This window comes from Hemitrygon akajei, chromosome 27, assembly GCF_048418815.1.
Source record: "Hemitrygon akajei chromosome 27, sHemAka1.3, whole genome shotgun sequence".
NCBI classification, from domain to species: Eukaryota; Metazoa; Chordata; class Chondrichthyes; order Myliobatiformes; family Dasyatidae; genus Hemitrygon; species Hemitrygon akajei.
This window is the reverse complement of record NC_133150.1, coordinates 25,639,742-25,664,459: the sequence shown is the minus strand read 5'-3', so window position 1 is coordinate 25,664,459 and position 24,718 is coordinate 25,639,742. Positions and strand designations below refer to the sequence as shown.

The window sequence follows — 24,718 nt, the reverse complement described above, 5'->3', positions numbered from 1 at the left end:
AGCGGCCAGAGTGGTAGCTGATGAACGCTTCTCTGACTGGAGGCCTGTGACTAGTAATGTGCTGCAGGGATTGGTGCTGGGCCCTTTGTTATTTGTCATCTATGTCAACAAACTGGATGATAATATGCTAAACTGGATCAGCAAATTTGCAGATGACACCGTGACTGGGGTTGCAGTGGACAGTGAAGAAAACTATCAAAGCCTGCAATGGGATCGAGATCAGCTGCACAAATGGGCTGAAAATGGTAAATGGAATTTAATGCAGACGAGTGTGAGGTGTTGCACTTTGGGAGGACCAACCAGGGTAGGGCTTCCATAGTGAGCAGAAGGGCACTGAGGAGTGCTGTAGAACAGATGAATTTGAGAATACAGATCCATCATTCCTTTAAAGTGGTGTCACAACTAGTTAGGGATGGTAAAGAAAGCTTTTGGCACAATGTCTTTAATAAATAAGTGAGTACAACAGATGGAATGTTATGTTGAAATTGTATCAGATGTTGGTGAGGCCTAATTTGGAATATTGTTTGTTGTTTTGGTCACCTACCTACAGGAAAGATGCAAATAAGATGGAAAAAGTACAGAGAAAATTTACTAGGATGGTGTCAGGATTTGAGGACCTGTGTTATCAGGAAAGGTTGAATGGGTTAGGACTTTATTCCTAGAATGTAGAAGATTGAGAGAAGATTTGACAGAGGTATAAAAAAATTATGAAGGGCATAGATAGAATAACTGCAAGCAAGCTTTTCCCCACTAAGTTTGGGTTAAACTAGAGGTTTACAACTAGAGGCCATGGGTTAACGGTGAAAGCTGAAATGTTTAAGGGGAACATCTTCACTCAGAGGGTGGTGAGAGTGTGGAACGAGCTGCCAGCGCAAATGGTGGATGTGGTTTTGATTTAAGAGAAATTTGGATAACTACTTTGAGGGCTATGGCCTAGGTGCAGGTCAATCAGACTAGGCAAATTAATGGGTTGGCACAGACTAGATGGGCCAAAGGGCCTGTTTCTGTGATATAGTGTTCTATGACTATGACTAAATCAAATCAGCATTTGTTCACAGAGTGAAGGCACCCTGTTCTTGCAATACTTAAATTGAAATGTACAACCACTCATTTACACATCTCGTAACTCAATTCCATATCCTGGAGGGCAATCAATCCATTAATGTTTAATGTCATTTTGTGCTTTCTAATCTATAGTAGGGCAGAGAAAAATTATCTCATTTGCCTTTTCCAAACCAAGAATAATATTTTCCAAATTTATAACCAGAGACCATTTTGACAAAAATCAAAATCAAGCAATAAATAATTTGATTATTTACTACCCTTCTCCCTATTTAAATAATAAATATATGTCAAATCTGGAAAATATAACTTCAGAGCTTCTCTGCAGCCTTTATGGATGAGCAATTTCCTACTCTAACTACTGAAGGGAAATCATTCCAATAATAAAAGTTAAGCACATTCCTATAGCAAACACCTGCTTCCCAGTACTGGGGTGTTCATTTAGTCTATTTACAAACCATTTGGAAGCCATTCCTTATTGTGTCTTTTTAAACATTTAAACCCATTGTTTGCCGAGATTTAATAAAATGCAGGAAAGCATATTTGCCGCATCAATTCTGAAAAGGCAAGTAAAAGAATTTCATCTTTTAAAGGCATAATGCATGTTTTTAATAAGGGAATATGATGGTACAATTCATATTCACTCACAACACCAAATTCAGTCATTAACAATAGTGGATAGTTGGGATAAATTATACATTGAATTATAAGGCTTCAAATTGAAGAGGGTTGGATTTTAAGACAAATCTAATTTTGTACCAATATGTCTGAAAATTCAATTGCTCTTTTCCCTCCTGCAGAATGAGTTTGAAAATTTAGTTTTTCATAAGTGAAATACAGTTACAATGGTGTTCCAATTATTTCACATCAATCTGGAAATTGCATATGAACACATAAAATGGAAGCTGTGTAGACCATGTGGATCCACAAGCATTCAGTGTTCCTCCAGCAGTTTATTTTTTGCTCCTGATACCAGGATCTCCCAGGATCAAGCCACACTTGCCCCACAATGCAATGTATCACTGGGAGAATGCAGTATGTCATCATTCCTGTACAATATTCTATTAGGAGCACTGCAGTGTGCCTGGACAAAGTCATCCTGCAAGCAGCAATTTTGGGACCATATGGTCTTCCAAGCTTAGTGCCTGCTTGGGTACTCTTGTAGGCAACTTGGTTATTTCATTTTCATCCCTTGGGCCGACACACCTCATCCAACACTGTATCTAGAACCTTTGCACTCCCATCAATCCACTGGTCCTCTTGATTTTCCATCACCTGGACCAGAGGGTCCCAACCTTTTTTTTATATCATGGACCCAATACTATGAAGCAAGTGATCCATGGAGCTCAGGTTGGGATCTTCTGACCTAGACCCAATGGAACAACTGGGGTTGTCACCCTCACTCTTCCATCTACTATTCTTTCCAACCATCCCAGACAGACTCCTTCAAGTATTCACACCAGCTTCCTATCATCAGGTCTGGGCTCCATTCCCCATTAAAGCTAATCATCCATTCATATGAGTCTTTGAAGCCATTCAATCAAACATCTAGCAGTACAGTCTCCAATACCAGACCCCAATGATCAAATAGAGCCATTTTCCAGTGCATATTCTCCCCACAACTATTTGGTGAAACTCTATAATGACACCCATCAAATCATCCAAAAATTGTGAGTGAATGATGCCACATACAACCCCAAACATTGAACGCCAGTCTCTGATGTTGCCCACTCAAGTAGGCACTGGTACCATCTCCAGTGCCACCCACTGAAACATTCAATATTGGCATCTGGTACCTACCAACCAGTGCCAGCTTTTCAAGTCATCCACCATTTATGAGCATCACTTGCTGGGGCCAGCCACTCACCAGTCTCCTATCAGGCCTCATTAGGCTTGTGTATGCTAGCATTCTGAAGACCAGCTTGCATCAATGTCTCTGAACAGGGGACCAAGATACTCTGTGAAACACCTTGTCAGTCATTCTTGACAGTCTATCACCTCCAAGGTTTCGTCAGGGGGGAAAAGATAGCCCTGCTGCCCAGGTGCATTAAAATTTCTAGGCTAAATACTTTAACATCCTGGCTTCTCTCCACTCTGCCAGCATTTTGCCATAGCTTAGGATATGCTCTATTTTGTTAGATTCCAATGTTAAATAACCTAAAATAACTAGCAGTCACTTCAGGTTTAATTACTATTCATACTTTCCGTTCCACTGTTAGGTCATGCCATTTTCGTGATTAATTATTCAGGCATCAATTTTTTTTCAAGAGCGAATTAGCAAGGGATCAACTGTGATTACAGGAGAAACCTTAAGCAAGAGCAACACGGAAACAGAAGTGAAATGGAATGATTTGTATGTTGTGCCAGTTTTACCCAATAGCACATTTAACTTACTTGCTTCTGCTGAATAATTGAAGTCCTTGCCTGAATTGGATGGGAGTCTCAATTATCTGCCACCTGGAGTTCGGAGGTGTGCATGCACCTTTACTGACATCTCAGAACAGTTTATTAACCCAAAAGGCAAGAAGTGCAGGTCTTTAAAGGAAAATTATGTTCATCTTTCTCAGTAGTCTTCCTGACTAGCAATTATCCCTCAATGAACAACACTAAAACTAATTACCTAGACAAATATTTTGTTGTTCACCACATACCATATAACAATTACAGCACGGAAACAGGCCATCTCAGCCCTTCTAGTCCATGCCGAACACTTACTCTCACCTAGTCCCACCTACCTGCACTCAGCCCATAACCCTTCATTCCTTTCCTGTCCATATACCTATCCAATTTTTTTAAAATGACAAAATCAAACCTGCCTCTACCACTTCTACTGGAAGCTCGTTCCACACAGCTACCACTCTGAAGTGAAGAAGTTCCCCCTCGTGTTACCCCTAAACTTTTGCCCCTTAACTCTCAACTCATGTCCTCTTGTTTGAATCTCCCCTACTCTCAATGGAAAAAGCCTATCAATGTCAACTCTATCTAACCCCCTCATAATTTTAAATACCTCTATCAAGTCTCCCTCAACCTTCTACGTTCCAAAGAATAAAGACCTAACTTGTTCAACCTTTCTCTGTAACTCAGGTGCTGAAACCCAGGTAACATTCTAGTAAATCTCCTCTGTACTCTCTCTATTTTGTTGACATCTTTCCTATAAGTCGGTGTCCAGAACTGTACACAATACTCCAAATTTGGCCTCACCCAATGCCTTGTACAATTTTAACATTATATCCCAACTCCTATACTCAATGCTCTGATTTATAATACCACTTGCTTGTTGAGTTTCTCAGATGACCAAACATAGTACTTTAAAAGAGCTTCAGTGGCCAAGAAGTATTTTGGGAGATACAAAGTCAAGTCATTGATCTAAAGAAGCTGCAGAAAGTTATAAAATTAGTCAGCTTCATCATGGGTACTAGCCTTCATAGCATCCAAGACATCTTCAAGGAGCAGTGCCTCAGAAAGGTGGTGTCCATTATTAAGGACTCCTACCACACAGGACATGCCCTCTTCTCATTGTTACCATCAGGAAGAAGGTACAGAAGCCTGAAGGCACACACACTCAGTGATTCAGTAATAGCATCTTCCTCTCTGCCATCTGATTTCCAAATAGGTATCAAACCCATGAGCACTAACTCAATTTTTTTGTTACTTCTGTTTTTGCACTATTTTTAATTCAACTGTTTAATATACATACATACTTACTGTAATTATTTTTTCTATATTTATCATGTATTGCATTGTATTGCTGCTGCTAAGTTAACAAACTTCACAATTTACACCAGTGATATTAAGCCCATTGGAACGCCAAAGAGCCTGTCCCTATGCTGTACCATTCTATGTTGAGTTTACTGTCCTAGGCACAAGTACTGCACACGTATGCAAAAGTGCAATGAAAACCTTATTTGCAGCAGCACCGCAGCCACTTAACCTCATGCAGGCAGCATTCACAAGAACATATAAAGTGAAGAATTTTTAGAAAAGAACACAATTGGAATTACAAAAAAAGTCTATTTTAGTGCAAAGTGGTCATGGTGTTGCTAAACTATAGTGACTAGCATTGTGATGGTTTGTTCTGACCAATTCAATAGTTGAAGGGAAGTAGCTATCCTTGAACCTGGCAAAGTGGGACAGCAGACTTCTGTTCTTCTTGCCTAATGGTAGCTGTGAGATGATGACTTGGCCTGATAGACAGGGATTGTAGATGCTGGATATTGCCTGCTTGAGTTAGTGCCTCATCTAGGTACTAGCAGTGGTGGGGATGCATGCGCCTATAATATATTCAACAGAGTCCACTTCTCTCTGCAGAATCTGGGAGGTTCTGAGATTGTACAAGTCCTTTCTTAGTTTAAAATTTTCTAGGACTCTTCATCCTCACAGTCTTGAGTGATAGGACTCAACAGATTGTCCTGATGAGCAACACACACACAAAATGCCGGAGGAACTCATCAAGTCAGGCAGCATCTATGGAGGGTAATAAACAGTCAACTTTTGAGGCCGAGACCCTTCATCAGTCCTGATGAAGGATCTCTGTCCGAAACATCAACTGTTTATTCACCTACATGGATGGCGCCTGACTTGCTGAGTTCTTCTAGCAGTTTGTGTGTGTTGCTGAAGATTTCCAGCATCGGCAGTATCTCTGCAGATGCTTATGATTGCCCCACCATTGAATTAAAGGTCTGCGAGAACAAGTAGCCTACAATATTCATCTTGAAAAATAGTTGGCCAATTTCCCTTTCCTTTCACTTCAGATGGAAACCACTCAGGACTATTAGCCAGGAGCTTTGTTGACAAGTAGTTCACATTATTCCACGTGCATTAAACCTCTGTAATTTGTCAATGGCAATTTCTGAATTGGCTTGCAGCACCTCCAGAATTCAACCAGCACATCCTGTCATTCATCACCCCTGCTTCCTTATCAAATACACAGGATGTAAATCCTTCACTATTGTAATGAGCATTTTGAAGCAGTGCAGGAAAACTTGGACCTAACGATCATGAGGGTGCCTATCATTGGGAGTGCCCGTAAAAATAAGGCCATCGCATTGTAGCATCCGCAAGGGAAGTAGTTAACTATATCCTCATACTCAAGAACCCTTTCAATCTAATTGCTCTTCCCAGCCCTTGCCTGAGGCCTTGTAATTTATAGTACATCAAGTAATTATTTAAGGAATATTTTAAGCTTTGCATGGGCTTCTACATCCACCAATCTGTTATGTAGCCACATTTGTTAACAAGACTGCCTGAAAATTGCATTAGTACAGTAAGCCTCGAGGACCACCAGACCTGCTTTCTTCACAATATTTGACGTCTGACCATCTAATCTTTACATGAAAAAATAGTCAAGCAACAGTTAAAAAGGCCCATTGCTTTACAAACACTGGAATGCAGTGTGACATTATTCACAAAAGATTTACAGCACCCAGAAGGTACTCTCCAACCTGATTTCTCAGTGTGACAATGAAAGCTTTTACTTACCCGACAATTGCCAAGTTCTTCAGCTGAGAGAATAATTGCTCCACATTTCTTTCCTGGGATTCCACTGAGAAGAGACAATAAAAGACTTCTATTTTAATTTTCCAATCGCATTCAGATCCTTCATGAATGTGAACAAAGATTAATCATAACAAACTGAAAAATACTGTGTGAAATGAGATTGATAACTATTTGCAATATTTATAATGAAATACAGTAAGAAAAAAAATTGTTTCTGGCTGATGCTTTCATCGACATTTTTCCTAAAATAGGCAAACAAATGAAAGTATAACACAATATCAATGCTGAAAAAGACAGAACATGCAACATATTTTACAGAAAGTGCATTTTCACAAACTACAGGTTGTTCAATTTCCCCTCTTGTGCAGACTCAAACTGGTATTGTTAAAGCAGCTAGCACTTGTCCGGGCATTTAGCAGCATCTATCACATGTCTGTCAGGAAAATGGCAAGGTGATAATGGAAAATAGTTCCAACTTTTCAGGGATGATAATAAAATATTGATATGCCAAATTAGCCTGATCTGACTGCATTGCAGACATTTTCCAGTTGCCAAGGGTATCTCAGAATGCTTTTAGCTGGAGCAGATTGCTATTGCTTGTAACTGTACTGTCTGCTTTCTCACTCGAGTATATGAAACTGAGCCATATGGAGTACTGATCTGTTTTTTTTTATTTTGCACAATACCATACTTATAGATCAGAACTTCATATTAAATGATAGGTCCAATTAATTATTAGACCATAATTCACTTGCCATAATAAGCAAATCTATCAAGCATCTTGTTTCTGCTGAAATAACAAACACAAATACAAATGGATATTTATGATTCTGCTGCAAATACTAAACTGAGGAAATGCATTAAAATCTACAGCGGATTCTTCATATCAATTGGTCAGCTGAATTTTGATTGCATTGGGGAAGTTGAAGTTTGCAGACAGATCTCTCTTGTATAATGCCTATGCAATATATGCACTGGATAAAAATACTGCCTACTGTCCTCATGTTGCAAATCTGAGATCTTAATTTTACTGACAATAATAACAGTGGCAGAAATTTCATGTCTTGTATGAGCAAATGTGTGACACTTGCCACAGCAGCAAAGTAATGGAAGTCATATCTGAAAGCAGCAGTGAACTGTCAAGTTGTACTACACTGCCCTATGCCATCCATTATTGTCAAATTTAGTGCAATATTTTCCAGCCTGATACATTGACAAAGGTTATTACAGCGTACAAGCACTCAGCATGACATCAAAGCAATTCAACTCCAAAATATCCAAGCTATACTCCTAAAACTTAACACTTTCAGTCAAATTACATACTTCGACAATTTCCAGACTAAATCTGTTACGCACGTTCAGGCAAAAAGCGGCAGAGCAATTTGAGAACGTGATCAAAAAAATATGCAGGATTGCAAACTTGATAAATGTCAAACTGAAAGCCACGGTGAAACTTTATAAAGCGCTGATTCAGCTACAGCATTGTCATCGATCCTGGGCATCCAGCTTTAAGAAAAATATACAAGTTTTAAGTGGGGAGCAGAAGATTCTGAGGAAAGGGAACAAAACTAGATACAAGATAGAAGGGGAGAGATTTAAAAGAGACCTGAGATGGAACTACTTTACAGAGAAGATAATGAGCACCTGGAACAAACTGGTCGTTTTCGGTACGAGGCATTTGCTTGGGTACATAGAAGGGATGTGCTTGTAGGTTTATAAGCCAAGCATGAGCAACTGCGTGATGCACCATCAATAACTCTCAGAGACGTGAGGTGAGATATAGGCTTTTATTGGCTGGAAGAAAGAATAAGCAGCAATTGACCACCACACTACATCCTGGAGACTGAGGCCGGGGCGGTGTCTCCAATCGCCTTTATACCGGGGTCCATGGGAGGAGGCACAGGAGCAGTCAGCGGGGGGGGGGGGGGGGGGCGTGTCCAGTCAGGTATATGTAGTTCACCACACTGGGCCAACCAGGGAAGGTGCTGTGGTCAGCATGGAACATTTGGGCTAAAGGACCTACTTCTGTGCTGAATTATTCTGAAAAACAGAGCGATTACAGAGCTTGACAGAAAGTGAGTATCAGATGTATTTTTAAAACACTCGAAGTATTCAGGGAGCACTTCTTTCACAGTCCTTGCATGGGAACACTATCGAAGATGCTTGATACATTTTTTGAGTTTCCGTTTCTGGATTACAAGGAGCCTTCTTGGCAAGGAGGCGAGTCCGAAGACATCGTATATGCATTAGGAGCAAAAGGATAGCTTCGGAAAGGGTAGGCCCACTGATGGATAAAGGAGAGAAACTATGAATGGATTCAGGGGAAGTGGGTGAATTCCTTAATGAATACTTGGCATTGGTATTCAACAAGGTGAAGGGCATGGATGATGATGAGATTGGGGAGGATTATGTTAATATTCTAAGGCATGTTGATATTGAGGAGGAGTAGGGTCTTTTGAAAAGCGTAAATGTGGCTATGTCCCCAGGATCTGATGAGATCTATCCCGGGAGAGCATGGGAGGGGATTGCTGGGACCTTGACAGATATTTTTGTATCTTCTTTAGCTCTCAGTGAGGTGCCAGAAGAATAAGTAACAACCAATAACAAGTCTGATTAATTTAACTTGTCTGACTTAACCAGACAAGTATGTCTAAATTTCCTAAACTCAAGAAGGGGAATTACTGGCCATAGCTTGGTCAGCTGATAATGAGAACATGGCTGAAACAAGATAAAGTAACATCATACAGTCACATGTTCTATCTGTCTTTGAACCCAAATTCCGCTCTAACATGCTCCAGTGACATTAGTATTTTATTTAGTACAGGTAACTACATTAATTTGCCTTTCATTGCAAGAACACTAAGCATAATCGACATACTTAAGTCATTAAGTCATATTTTAATTGATTTCATATTCACAGAAACTCAACTTTCTGCATTATTGTAAGTGTAGCATAACAAGCTTTCTGCTTGTCCCAATCTTCTCGGCTTTATACCTTGCACACCTCGTAACAGTTGCAAATCACTATTAGAAGTGCCTGAAGTTTAAAATGGAAATTATTGATTCGAAAACCAGAATCCATTTGTCAAGATCCCTGAATACATTCACATTTCAAATAGATTGAAGTACAAATATTCAGACCAAGTAATTTACTCTCTCTCCTCTCCTTAGATACTGCCACAGCATGCATCTGAGAGAAAAGCGTAGATTTGGCATCTGGTCAGATAATGGGGATGAGTGGTTTACAGTGGGAAAAGAGAACAAAGATGGTACTGATGCCAGCTCGCAGGGAAGTAGGGCTACTGACAAGCACATAGAACAGAACACAGTATGTAGAATTATACAGCACAGGAAGAGGGATCTCACTGATTCCAAGGATGGATATGCATACAAAGGAACAATGTTTAAAGCATCGCTGCAGAAATTTAGAATTGTCCTCTAGTTTTGGATTCCTCCAGACCTGGAGAAATGACCATCACTATACATCCTATTCCTATCTCTCATGATTTTATAATCCTATAGGAGGTGATCAAAACTGTACACTATACTCCAAGTGCAGCCTCATCAAGAGATTACATAACTGCAATATAATGTCCCTTCTCCTAAACTCAGTACCCTGACTGGTGGAGACCAGCATGCTCAACACCTTATTCACCACCCGGTTTTCTTGCGTAGCCACTTTTAGCTCCCAGGTCCTTCTGCTCCACAACAATCATTAGCGTCCGTCCCACTGTCCAAAAGGCATCGCCTCACAATTATCCAAAGATGAAATCCATTTTCCATTGCTCAGCCCATCTCCCTAAATAATCAAGATCCCATGCAATTTACTTTCAACAATCCCCCCTGACTGAGTATCATGAGCAAACTTGCTAATCGTGCCATGTACATTCATATCTATTTACCTAAATAATGAATAACCAAGATCCTAACACTGATCTCTAGGGCACCCCACTACTCACACACTACTAGACCTTCAACTATCACCCTCACACTCTGCTTCCCATCACTGAGCCAATTCTGGATTCTGGATCCAACAGTTCACCCAGAATCCCTTATAACCTAACCTTTCAAATGAAGCTGCCATTCAGGACACTGTCAAAGGCCTTACTAAAGTCCATATAGGCAACATCCATTGCCCCTCAGGCAACTTCAAAACTTTTGTCAGACATGACCTCCCACTTACAAAACCATGCTGACTATTTCTGATCAGGCCTTGAATACACAAGTAAGTATGTAATGCTGAACCTTTATAAGGCATCGGTCAGACCATTTTTGGAGTATTAAGAGCAGCTTTCAGATCCATATATAAGAAAAGGTGTGCTGGCATTGGAGAGGGTCCAGAGAAGGTTCATGAGAACCATCCCGGGAATGAATGTCATGAGTTCAAGAGTCCTTATTATTGTAATATGAAACCACTTAATAGTCTTATAACAGTTGAGTAGAAGCTGTCCTTGAGACTGGTGGTACCTGCTTTCAGGCTTTTGTATCTTCTGCCTGATGGAACAAAGAAGATGAGGGAATGTCCAGGGGAGGTGGGTCTTTATTTATGCTGGCTGCTTTACTGAGGCAGTGAGAAATATAGTCAAAGTCCATGAAGAGGAAGTTCCCCCCCCCCCCCATGATATACTAAGCTACTGTATGTCAACAACTTTGCAGTTTCTTGTGCTCACCTACAGAGCAGTTGCCATCTGAGCCATTATGCATCCAGGCAGAATGTTTTCTATGTTGCGTTGATGTAAATTGGTAAGGGTTGACAGTGGCATGTTAAATTTCTTTAGCCTCCAAGGAAGTACAGACTTCCATGGTTGGACAAAAACAAACCACTCAACCTCAACTCCTGTTGACAGGAGCATGTGCACTGCTCCCCTCCAGAAGTCAATGACCCGCTGTTTTGTGTTTCTGTCATTGAGGGGAAGATTGTTGTCATGACACCAAGTCACTAAGTTCTCTATCACCTTTCTGAACTCCAGCTTTTGAGATATGGCTCACTACGGTGGCATCATCCGCAAAGTTGCAGATGGGGTTAGAGTAGAATTTAGCCATGCAGTCGTGAGCATACCAGGGAACGGAGTAGGGGGCTGACAATGCAAACTTACGGAGCACCAGTGATTAGAATAATTGTGGCAGAGGAGATCATAGCTTTGCTCGCCAAGTTAAAATTAAAGAGTCTAAAAGCAAACATTGAAGACTTGAGGATAGGCTGAGGGGAGGGGAGAGATGTGGAGATTGGGAAGATGTAACAATGGAACTGCAGAACTGGGGCTGCTAAGGAATGATTACCAATGTTGGAGTCTTTGAAAGTGGGAGTGAATGAGAGGCCAGAACTGACGCTTTTTTTTAAAAAAGATACTAAGGGGTGAAAATGAATGTAAGAATTTTAAAACTGAGAATTTTGCTGGATCAGTAACTTGTATTTATCCACCTCCACTGAGAAATGTTCTGACAAAGAGACTGCCATCATCACATCTGCAAGCAGCGCTTTCAGGTTTCCGGAACTGCATTCAAATGTTTTTCCCCCACTTCACTATCAATTCCCTTCCCCTTTATTATGTTATGCCTGCAGGAGCTAACCCACAAGTCTCCATCAATAGAAACAACCTCCCACTATCCATCCTGTCCAGACTTGCTCATTAATTTATACACTTATCAGATCTCTTCTCAGCCTCCTCTCCTCCAGAGAAAACAGTCCAAGTCTCTCCAATGTATCTCATCCCATGAATTATTCTCATAAATCTCTTGATTTTCTCCAATGCCTCCACATCCTTTCTATATTAAGGTGACCTAAATTGAACACCATACTCCAGCTGAAGTCAGACCAGTGCTTTAGATATGTGCAGCATAACTTCCTGCTTTTTTATAACTTCATGACTTTATAGATAAGGCCGAGACTTTTGTGTATCTTATTTGGAGATTCTTAACTGCATGCAATTTTAAATGACTTGTGGCCGATGGTTGTACAGCATGGAAAGAGGCCTTTCAGCCTAACTTGTCCATGGTGATCATGGTGCTACCAATTTGCCCGTGGTTGTACCATATCCCTCTAAATGCCTCCTATCCAGATGTTTTCCAAATCATCCCAGTATCTTCTGCTTCAGTAACCTTTTTAAATCAGAATCTTATTGCCTCTTCCTATCAAACCTTACTTCTCTTAGCATTAAACACCTGTCCATCCCACAAACTTATTTCATCCCCTATTGCATTTTAACATTATCCTCCATACAGTATGCCAAGTTTAATGTCATCTGCAAATGTAGAAATTGTGACTTGCTCCCTTAAATCCAAGAGAGTAACATGGATCAGAAAACAAAAAAATAATGGCCCCACACTGATAACTGGGAAATGTCATTGTTCCCCTTCCTCTGATCATAAAAAAAATCAACCATTCTCCATGACCCTCTGACTGCCCACACTATCAAAGCTCTTTTTAAGCCATGTGTTTCAACTTCACCACTGAGCCTGTTCTTCAAAAGCCTTCTGAAAGTTCACATACACTACAGCCACAGCATTACCCACACCAACTCTATGATGTTAGACCAATTAAAGGATATCGCATTGAAAAATTGTGGTAGAGAAACACACGCAAAATGTTGGAGGAAATCAACAGGTCTTGGCTCTGAATAATGATTGTTTATGACCTGCAGCATCTAACTAAATTGCCATGATGTGAGTAATAGGCCAGGGACTGATTGGCTTATTGCTCCAATTCCTTGTGTTCATTTGTGTCCTCGAGGAGAGAAGAAAATGGCTATTCTAGGGCTATGCAACTTAAGAATCAGCTACAATGATCCAATGATGTTGTGAAGATATTTTGAAATTCGAGTATCCTTGTAAGGAACAAGCCAAGCACTGACCTTTACAAAGTAAAACAACTTTCTGATGATGTATTGCTGTGTTGGGTGTTAAGGAAGTATATACGTCTTTAAGAAAAGATTAAAAGCTAGTTGAAGGAATAGATTCTCAAACCTACATCCGAGTAAATTTTGAGGCAATGTTAAGGAGAAGTAGGTTCAAACTACAACATATTTAGAAGTGATAACAGTGCTTCTTTCCAAAGCACAGAATGAATGCACAGATGGAAAGTAGGAATTTCTGGAATCAAGTTTTGGAATGTAGCCTGAATGAAAAGTTATTGCAATTTTGATAAATAATGTTATCATTTTTTATTTGAGGCTGCAGCATCAATAAAAACAAAACACAAACACAAAATCATAGCAAACACCTGGTGACATTCTATATATTAATTTTAAATAATTTTAACTTTTTGACTCATTCTATTATCTCTCACAGGTAGGGAGATCAAAGCAACTTAATCTATTTCCAAAGACCTGGGCCATCCATCACCCTTGGCAACAGCACGCTCCCCATCATTTGTGTAAACACAACGTGTGGACAGCAAAGAAACCAATGAGATTGCTCAGATGAAACTATCACGACCAGATCAAAGTACAACTACGGGTACTTCTGCAATGTAAACCTTGTCAGATTATCTGCATATCTCATTGTGAACTCACTCCTTCTGCCTTTGAGAATTGTTAATAGTGATGTGATTCTTAACATTAACCTTGATTTAGCTACCACTAAAGTAATAGCACTTTAATTTTGTGTGAACTGGTGACTGAAGCTGTTTGATGCTTCCTTAAGTCATAAACAAGAGAAAATCTGCAGATGCTGGAAATCCAAAGAAATGCACAGAAAATGCTGGAGGAACTCAACAGGTCAGGCAGAATCTAAGGAAAAAAATAAAGAGTTAACGTTCTGGGCCGAAAACTTCCTTCAGGACTGTAGGGGGATGGGGCAAAATGCCTGAATTAAAAGGTGAGGGGTGCGTAAAGAGAATAGCTGGGAGGTGATTACCGTAGTGAAGCCAAGTGGATGGGAAAGGTCAAGGGCTGGAAAAGAAAGAATCTGATTAGAGAAGAGAGTGGACAATAGGAGAAAGGGAAGGAGGAGGAGACCCAAGGGAAGTAATAGGCAGGGGAGAAAAAGTAAAAGATCAGAGTGGGTAAGAGGTGAGGGGGGGAGTTTTTGTTCATCAGAAGGAGAAATCAATATTCATTCCATCAGGTTGGAGGGTACCCAGACTGAATATAAGGTGTTGCTCGGCCACCCTGAGGGTGGCCTCACCATGGCACAGGAGGATCGACACAGAGTTAAAACATTTAACCGCCAGGAAGTCCTGCTTGTGGCGGATGGTGCGGAGGTGCTCAACAAAGCACTCCCCCAATTCACAACGGGTCTCACCAGTGCAGACGAGGCTGCATCAGGAGCACATTACACAATGGACAACCACAGCAGATTCGCAGGGGAAGCATTGCCTCTCCTGGAAGGACTGTTTGGGGCCCTGAACGAAGGTGAAAGAGGAAGTGTACAGGCAGGTGTGCTTGCTTGCAGGGAGAGGTGCTGGGAGGGAGATCAGTGGGGGAGGGCAGAATGGAGAAGGGAATTGCAGAGGGAGCTATCCCTGTGGGAAGTAGAGAGGGGAGGAGTACAGTTATGTTTAGTGGTGGAGTCCCTTTGGTGATGGCAGAAGCTGTTAAGGATAATGTGTTGGATAAGACAGGGAAGCTAACCCAACAAATTGCAGCACATAATTCCAATGCACACACATGGAGTTAAACCATATCTTTCCCATGAATCAAGGACCACACCTTGATTAATGTCATTTGAACAACCCCCAAGAATCCTCAGATAGATACCCAACAATGCTTCATCAGCACTTGGATGGTAATGTTGCAAACTGGATCAGCAAATCTGCGGATGACACGGAGAGTGAGGGTGTAGTGTACAGCAAATAATACTCTGTTAGATAGGTACTTAAATGGGAAGGTGTGAAGGGCTGTGGGCCACCTACAGAAAAATAAGACTAGGCAGACTTCTAGTTCAGCATGGACTAGATGGCGGGGTTGCTGGGGTTTGCAAGTTTTTTTTTCTTTTTGGGCTGGGGAAGGGGATAGATGTCTTTTTTCAACTAATTGTATTGTTTTCTGTATTCTATGGCTATCTAGAGAAGACAAATTTCAGATATGCATTCTGCACGCATTATTGCATGCATTATTTGGTAATAAAGTGAACCTTTGCAATGGGCCAAAGGCCTGCTTCTGTGATGCAGTGTTCCATGACTCGATTAAAATAGAGTCACAATGTCATAGTCACTGGTCTACAGTTTGTGTCATTCCATTCATCATTAAGATATTTTAATACACTGCAACTTTCTACGCTTAAACCAAAACAGCAATCTTATAAGTCAGATTGTTCAGGAGCAAGCTCCAGCTCAGAGATCTTTGTTGTATATCAGCTACTTGTGAAGTTAAATATAGGAGCGTGTGTGCTATATTTTGTTAAGAAACATGTAGAAAATCTTGCAATCTATTCAAGCTTGTGTAAATGTCATAATTCCTGAACCTATTCATCACTGACTGGTTCTTTGTTCCCATCTGAAGTGAAAGGCAGACTTCCACAGTAGTTAAATGTTATTGCATTTCCTTCCCCTTCCCTCCCTCCCCCAAGTCTTCATTTTATTTGTTTAATTTTTTTTCATAGTATATTTGAATTTTTTTAAGAGATTGTGAATATTTTTGAATGTGAGAAGCATTCTAGCTGTTTAACAGCTATAACAAGCAGGGAGCTAGCTTAGCCTACTGGCCCTTTCCTTTCATGACCTGCACTCAGCAAGCACCACTCACATCTCCCCAATCCCAGACCCGTCCTTTGTCCTAGATTTACCTGCTCTTGTGCCTCACACATTGCGGCACTTCCTGGCAGTGATCACTGAAACATAATGCTTGTGGGATGCTGTAGCCAGCTACATTAATGTACCCATAAACATCAAGTCGCAAAACAAGTGTGTTTATTTCTAGTTGTTCATACCTAAAAGAAACTGAAAAGTATGTTGGAAAATTAGGTCACTGCTGTCAGGTGGTATACCCACTGCTGGAGGTTCCAGAATAAGGCACTGAAACAGCTAGGTTATTTGGATAAATGCGGGGGCATTTTTCCCTGCAACAAATAATGGAAATGCAGAATTTTCATCCCCGAAAGTGTGTTAACTTCTCTGAAGCCGACTGAGATTTAGCTCATGTGGGCAGATCGTGATAAAGATAGTTCCTGGATAAAAAAGAACAGTGCAGATTGGTCATAAAGTAAGTAAGTGTTGGAGAGGACTCAGGGGCATGCTACTCAGGCTTCTATCTTACAGCAGGGCTAACATTTGCTCTGACAGATTTATTGAATCTCTAATAGTTATACTCTCTTCGATCAAGGTAAGTCAACATCACAAAGTATGTAATTGCCAAATATTAATATTTTATAAGCTAAGCAAACAGGTACCACTGGGAAGGCCATTTTATATCTAGGTTTAGATACAGCTGAAGATGCACTCAGTGGCCATTTTATTAGGTACACCTGCTTGTTAATGCAAATATCCATTTAGCCAGTCATGTGGCAGCATCTCAATGCAGTTCAGTTCAAGTCAAACATCAGAATGGTGGACAAATATGATCTAAATTGGACTGTGGAATGATGGCTGGTGCCAGACAGGGTGGTTTGAGTACCTCAGAAACTACTGATCTCCTGGGATTTTCATGCATACGGTTTTTAAGAGTTTACAGAGAATGGTTGGAAAAACAGAATAACATCCAGTGAGCAGCAATTCTGTGGCAGAAAACACCTTGTTAATGAGAGAGGTCGGAGAAAATGGCCAGACTGTTTCAAACTGACAGAAAGGCAACAGTAATTCAAATAGCCATGTGTTACAACAGCAGTGTGCAAAAGAGCATCGAGTGCACAACATATTGAATTTTGAAGTGGATGGACACAGCAGCAGAAGTTGTACTAGATTCCACTCCTGTCCCTAATAAAGTGGCCACTGGATGTCCCTCAAACAATCCAAAATGTTTAATAACTGCTTTTCATCAAGAGTCAAAGACACCCACTTCGGATGTGAAAATCAGGCTACTATACTATTACAGCTGTGTTGGCGCATGGCCAAGTGGTTAAGGCGTTCGTCTAGTGATCTGAAGGTCGCTAGTTTGAGCCTTGGCTGAGGCTGCGTGTGTGTCCTTGAGCAAGGCACTTAACCACACATTGCTCTGCGATGACACCGGTGCCAAGCTGTATGGGTCCTAATGCCTTTCCCTTGGACAACATCTGTGGCATGGAGAGAGGAGACTTGCAGCTTGGGCAACTGCCGGTCTTCCATAAAAAGCCTTGCCCAGGCTTGCGCCCTGGCACAAATCCATGGTCTATTGAGACTAACAGAGGCCTACACTACACTACTACAGCATACTATTACAGCAGCTTATCCAGTCGACACTCAAGACTGATGAAAATTATTCACCAAATACTTTGTTCATTAAGCTTCCATTTCTCATTTATTGCAGAGCAAATATGCAAGGAAAATTAAGTTATAAATAAATAATTCTTCAAATGACCAGAAATTACATTTTATGAACTGAAGTTTCCCAAATTAATCTTCAGAACAGTGCACATTTTAATAGCTGCCACTCATGATATAATCATCTTCAATTGCACAATATGTTAATTGCACCATATATAGAGTGAATCCCTATGGCAGGCTTGTGATCCGGTCCACTCACTTGAATAGTGATGACTTGTGGAAGCAGAGTATAATCTAAATATCTGCTATATTTCACAATTACATGCCACTGAGGATACATTTCCAACTCAATGGATGAAATTTAACACTCTCCCTTGAATGAAAACAGGTAATAAGAAGGAATTTCCAGTTAACCAAGGGAAACCTGACTTTCATATCCAAAGTGGGTGTCTTTGACTCTTGATGAAAAGCAGTTATTAAACATTTTGGAATAACACGCACAACACGCTGGAGGAACTCAGCAGGTTGGGCAGCATCCGTGGAAAAGAACAGTCAGCGTTTTGGGTCAAAACCCTTCATCAGGACTGAAGAGGGAGGGGGCAGGGGCCCTATAAAGAAGGTGGGGGGAGGGTGGGAAGGAGAAGGCTGGTGGGTGCCAGGTGGAAAACCAGTAAGGGGAAAGATCAAGGAGTGAGGAAGGGGATAGGCAGTAAAGGTGATGAAGGAATGTAAGGGGAAAGCACTATGGCTTGTAGAAGGAGGTAGAACCATGAGGGAGGTGATAGGCAGCTGGAGGAGTGAAACTGGGATGGGGAGGGAATTACCGGAAGTTGGAGAACTCAATGTTCACGCCAAGGGGCTGAAGACTACCCAGACGATATATGAGGTATTGCTCCTCCAACCTGAGTTTGGCCTCATCGTGGCAGTAGAGGAGGCCATGTATGGACATATCCGAATGGGAATGCGAGGCAGAGTTGAAGTGGGTGGCAACCGGGAGATGCTGTTGTGGCGGACGGAGCGGAGGTACTCGACGAGGCGGTCCCCCAATCTGCGTCGGGTCTCACCGATGTAGAGGAGGCTGCACCGGGAGCACCGGATGCAATAGATTACCCCAACAGACTCACAAGTGAAGTGTTGCCTTAGCTGGAAGGACTGTTTGGGGCCCTGAATGGTGGTAAGAGTGCAGGTGTAGAGACAGGTGTAGCACTTACACTTGCAGGGATAACCTGCACCCATGATGAGCTCATCAATTTCATTGACTTTGCCTCTAACTTCCATCCAGCCCTCAAATTCACTTGGTCCATCTTGAACACTTCTCTTCCCCTTTCTCACTCTTTTGGTCTCCATTTCTGGAGACAGACTGTCCACTGACATCTTTTATAAACCCACTGACTCTCATAACTACCTCGACTATACCTCAACTACACCTCTTCCCACCCTGCCACATGCAAAAATTTTATTCCTTATTCCCAGTTCCTATCACCTCTCTCAGGGTTCCACCTCCTTCTACTACCCATAGTGCTTTCCCCCTTACAGTCCTTCTTCACCTTTCCTGCCAATCCCCTCCCTGCTTCCCCTCCCTCACCCCTTGATCTTTCTCCTTACTGGTTTTTCACTTGGCACCTACCACCCTTCTCCTTCCCGCCCTCCTCCCTCTTTATAGGGCCCCTGCCCCCTCCTTCTTCAGTCCTGAGGAAGGGTCTCGGCCCAAAACATTGACTGTTCATTTCCACAGATGCTGCCCAACCTGCTGAGTTCTTCCAACATGTTGTGCGTATCACTTTGACCCCAGCATCTGCAGAGTATTTTATGTTTATTGAACATTTGGATTGCTTAAGAGAACCATACTGACCTCAGTTTTACGAAGACTATTAAGAAGCCACGAAAAAATTAAGAAGAAAGAATGAAAGACGGAATAAAAGATATAATGACAGGAAGAAAGAGAGAATTGTAATCATAGAGCAATACAGCACGGATACAAACCCTTTGGCCCAACAAGTAGATGCCGACTACATTGTGTATCTAACTATTTCCAACTTCCTGTATTCAGCCCAGATTCCACAAGATCCCTCTACTCCATGTATCCATCCAAGTGTTTCTTAAATGATCTACTGTACCTGCCTTAACCGTGTCCTTCAGCAGTTCAGTTCCTACACACACCATCCTTTGTGTGAAAATGTTGCACTTCAGATCCTTTTTAAATCTTTCCACCTTGTCTCTACATCTATGCTCCCTAGTTTGCACTCCTTTACCCTAAAAAAGACTTACCACCAACTTTATTTATGCCTTTCATGATTTTAAGTACTTCGATAAGCTCGCCCCCTCACTCTCCTATATTCCTAGTCATGCCAGCCTCTCCCGACAACTCAGGTCCTCTAACTCCGGCAACATTCTCGTAAATCCTTTCTGTACTTTTTCCAGTTTCACCATGTCTGTGGTGATTAAACAGTACTCCAAGTGCAACCATATCGATGACCTGTACAACTGAGATTTGTACCACCTCAGAGAGAGACGAGAAAGAAGTAACAGATGGAATGAACAAAAAGGAGGAAGGAATGGGCACAGGAAATGAATGACAATGAAAATATGAAATGTCAATGTTTAAAAAATGAAACAATAATATCATCATTACACAATTAAGGGAGATTAATACCCTTGACCAATCAGAAATGAGAAGTAAGCAATATGATACAAGACTTGTTATGAACTAATGTCTGAGACAACAAATATATTAAACTTGATCCAAAAATCACATTTAAATCATCAGTCATAAATCACATCTATAAAATTCATGTTTAACATATATTACACAATATCCTAGTGTAAACTGTACCAAGGTAATTCAATTGATAAATTCAACTAGATGCAGGGGCAGCTTCTATGTGATAGAATGAAAGTAAACTTGAAGTGGAAACAAGGAGTCAGGCAATAAAATAAATGAGAAAGAAGCACATTAGAGGCTTAAATCCGTTTTCAGCGCGATTTGCATATACCCACCTCTACTGGACAGAAGAGATGAGTAACGAGCAAAAAAATTATTGTAGATATTAAAATGGCTGAGTTATATATCTTGGGAATATGTAGCAATAAAAAGGAAGTACAAAAAGAAGTTTCTCTGAGGGAAGATTTTGGATGTATGCCAGAATAATTAGATTACAGATTTATCCCTTTTCTCCTCTGGTATTTTTTTCATCTTTGATCATCACACAACATGAAATCCTTTCGATAAAACCCTTCTTCTTTCCAGCACATCACAACGACTTTATACTGTGACAGTTGTGTTCCCTTCCTCCTCAGCTTCTGCACCAAGCAACTCTTAGTAAATCCACGCTTCATCTCACCATGCACTATTCTCTCTGTTCATTGCCCTTACTTCTTCCCGCTACGCTGAACCCACTAATTTAAATTTTACTATCGTGCTACGAATCTTGCTGCTTTGTCTGCCCTTTGTCTCAATCACAGATAAGACTCACTCAGATTGTTAACTTACATCTTGTTCTACACAAATTCCCATTCCTTGTTATAGTCTTAAATCCCTTTATATATCTCACCTCAGATTCCCAACTGAGTAAAAGCAACTTTTTTTTATTAATGTACATGCCTAATCTTTATTGTAAGCTCCGTTCTTAAACACTCACCTCTACATTCTACAACCTTGCCTACAGCAGCAGCTTTGGGATTTTTTTTGCCAGTAAGATTAAATTACATCATCAACTCTTTCTATCACTTCTTCCCTTCAGCTCACTTATCTTCCATTTTGGTTCTCTCATCCCCATTTCTCTGATTCATTTTTTTCTATTCACTCTTTCACCAAGCTCCTTTTGCCCTTTTCTACCTGAGTTCTTGACCTTATTCTGAAGAACTGTTGACATTCCAATTTTTATCTTGGTTCCTATGTTGGTGGACACAAGAGAGACCGCAGATACCGGAAATCTGGAGCGACACACACTAAAGACTGGAGTAGGTCAGCCAGAATCTATGGAGGGAAATGAACTGTCAATACTCCAGGCCAAGGCCCTTCATCAGAATTTCAATATATGTTACTCACATGTTGGCTGTTCCCTCTTTTCATATATTGTCTCCACCTCACTCCCCAAATGTCAGCATCATCACTTCTCTGTCCAAAACAAACTGAACATTGACCCCTCCATTTTGGAAAGCTGCCACTTCAACACCAAGCTCCATTTTCACTACAAAATCCTTGAGTGAGCTGCCCCACAAATCCTTATCCATGTTTTTTGAAACTCAAGCTATGTATTCCAATCAAATCTTCTCAAACTCATAAATGCAATCCTTCATTACTGTAATAAAGATAAACTACTTTATCTTGTCCTTTTAACATTCTGCATCACTAACATGGCTAATTACATAATTCTTTCCCCACTATATTCCACTTTTACTCCACTAGGTGTGTTCACATTTATGCCCTCAAATTCCTAAGAGTATTTGATACCTCGCTGCTTCACTTACTTCAAGGCTTCAGCTATAAAAAGTCCAATCACGATGCTGTTCCATGAGGAAAGAGCCAACCTACAGCTCAATACCCCTTTCAAATCTGATCATCTGATGGCCAAGTGAACATTTCCCTTCACTCACCCACACCCCAATCTTAAAATTTAAAGAACTGGTCTTACTCCAGGACAATAAGGAGGATGAAGAGGAGAAGCCTCTTCACCCTGAGCAGCACCTTGAGCCAAGAAATGAACCAGTGTTCAAATCACAAAAAGGCATTTTAATTAGACATACAGCACAGGCCTTTCCAGCTCACCGAGCCCATACCACCCAGTTACAGCCATGTGACAAATTAATTAACTATCCCAAAAGTCTTTGGAACATGGTAGGAAACTGGAGCACCTCGAAAAAACTTATGTGGTCATAGGGAGAACCTACAAACTCCTTTCAGACAGTGGAGGAATTGATCCAGGGTCGTTGGCACAGAAATAGTGTTACGCTAACCACTATGCCTCCATGATGCCCCCATTTTTTCTCTAGGGCCATGACTAACTACCAGTTCCAGCTTCATTGGCATGAATAGTATGAGGCAGAGGTGTAGCACTCTAATTTGATGCAGTTAGAGTCTAGGACCAGAAGGCAAAACCTTAGAATAGAAGGACGTCTATTTACAACAGAGATGAGGAGGAATTTCTTTAGACAGAGTGTGGTGAATCTGTGGAATTCATTGACACAAGTGGCTGTGGAGGCCAAGTCATTGGGTATATTTAAAGTAGAAGTTGATCAGGTTCTTGACTTGTCAGGGTTATGGGGAGGAAAGCAGAAGAATAGGGTTAAGATAGATTTTTTAAAAAATCAGCCCATGATGGACTGAGGAGAAGACTTGATGGGCTGAATAGCCTAATTCTGCTGAAAACTTATGATCTAATATACAATATAAACACATGTGGCCATCTACTAGTGCTCTGGATGTGCACAGCAGTGTAATCCTGACATGTTTTCACACCAGTAATATCGCAGTATGTTTTCTAGGCCAAATTTATCTTTGCAGCTGATATTGCTGAGGCAGATATAAAAGTGAAGCTAAACCTTCAGGATGTGAATGTATACACAATGCAAAACAACAATCAATCAAATTGATCCGGCATCCCACACACTTCTCTCCTGAATATGTTTGGTTTAAGGGTATCAAATAGACGAAAATTTTTGATATTACTGTTGGGCCAAGCATCATAAAATTAGAAAATGAAAAGTAACAAGTAAAGAAATTGCTTTCATTTTAATGATTCTAAAACGGGTTCAGCATTCCTGTTGGAATTGAACCTCTGGTATTCAGCAAACAAAAGGCATAATTATAAGGTGGCTGGAGTAAAGTACAGGGAGAGATGTCAGGGCTAATTTTTTTTCACAAAGAGTGGTGGGTGAATGGAATGGCCTACCAGGGATGATAGTAGAGACAGATACATCAGGGACATTTAAAAAATCTCTTAGATGGGCACATGGATGATAGAAAAATGGAGGGCAATGTAGGAGGGAAGGGTTAGATTAATCTTAGAGTAGGTTAACAAGTTCAACACATCATGGGCCTAAGGGCCTGTACTGTACTGTTCGATGTTATCAGGCATAGAATGGTCTCTATTGCAAAACATTCCTGATTAACATACAAAACAAAATCTCATCTTTTATTAAACAATCAGACGCCAAGTTATCACGAATCCTACCAGAGGCAATTAATTTTGATTCTAAAGCAAAGATCCCTGTAAAAGTAAAAGCCGTTGGTTAGATGAAGCACCAGCACCAAAGTACGGTACTAATTCACCTGGCCTGCCCAGAGCAAGACTGGTTAGAGAGAGAGAAAACGTAAAAAGAGTCACAGTAATCAATCCTGCTATAAAGTTTTAAAGGCCTCCTGGAATTAATTATTTTAATTCTTTTGTTTAGTTGGGAATGTTTATGCAGCACACCAACCAGAAGCTTGACTAGGCAGTTTACAAATATCCTTGAAATAGGCTGAAAAAACAATTCTTGCAATATATATCAATTTGCACAGGTTTTAAAGAGTTTGCACACATCAGGAATTTTACCAACACTTCCTGCCATCATTAACCCTACCACTGGTGTCATTACCTTGCTACGTTTTATACTTATGGACGTGGGAGCGACATTCGAACATACCATGAGGCATAGGAGCAGCTCAGAGTGTGCTCTGCCACTCCATCATGGCTGAGCTATTATCCCCTTTCTTCTGCCTTCTCCCCATAACCTTTGATATTCTGGCTAATCGAGAAACTATCAACCTCTGCTTTAAATATACCCAATGATTTGGCCTCCACAATTCTGACAATGAATTTCACAGATGTACCACTGGCAAAA

General features: G+C 40.8%; 1 protein-coding gene across 1 annotated transcript in view; it reads right to left on the bottom strand.

Annotated features, from left to right (window-relative positions):
- Positions 1 to 24,718, bottom strand: part of LOC140717189 (copine-8-like) — a 659,086-nt gene that overhangs the window by 345,703 nt on the left and 288,665 nt on the right. The window contains exon 8 of the mRNA XM_073030487.1: positions 6,541 to 6,604. Within this exon, the coding sequence (XP_072886588.1) occupies positions 6,541 to 6,604 (64 nt within the window). The remainder of the gene's footprint in view (positions 1 to 6,540; positions 6,605 to 24,718) is intronic.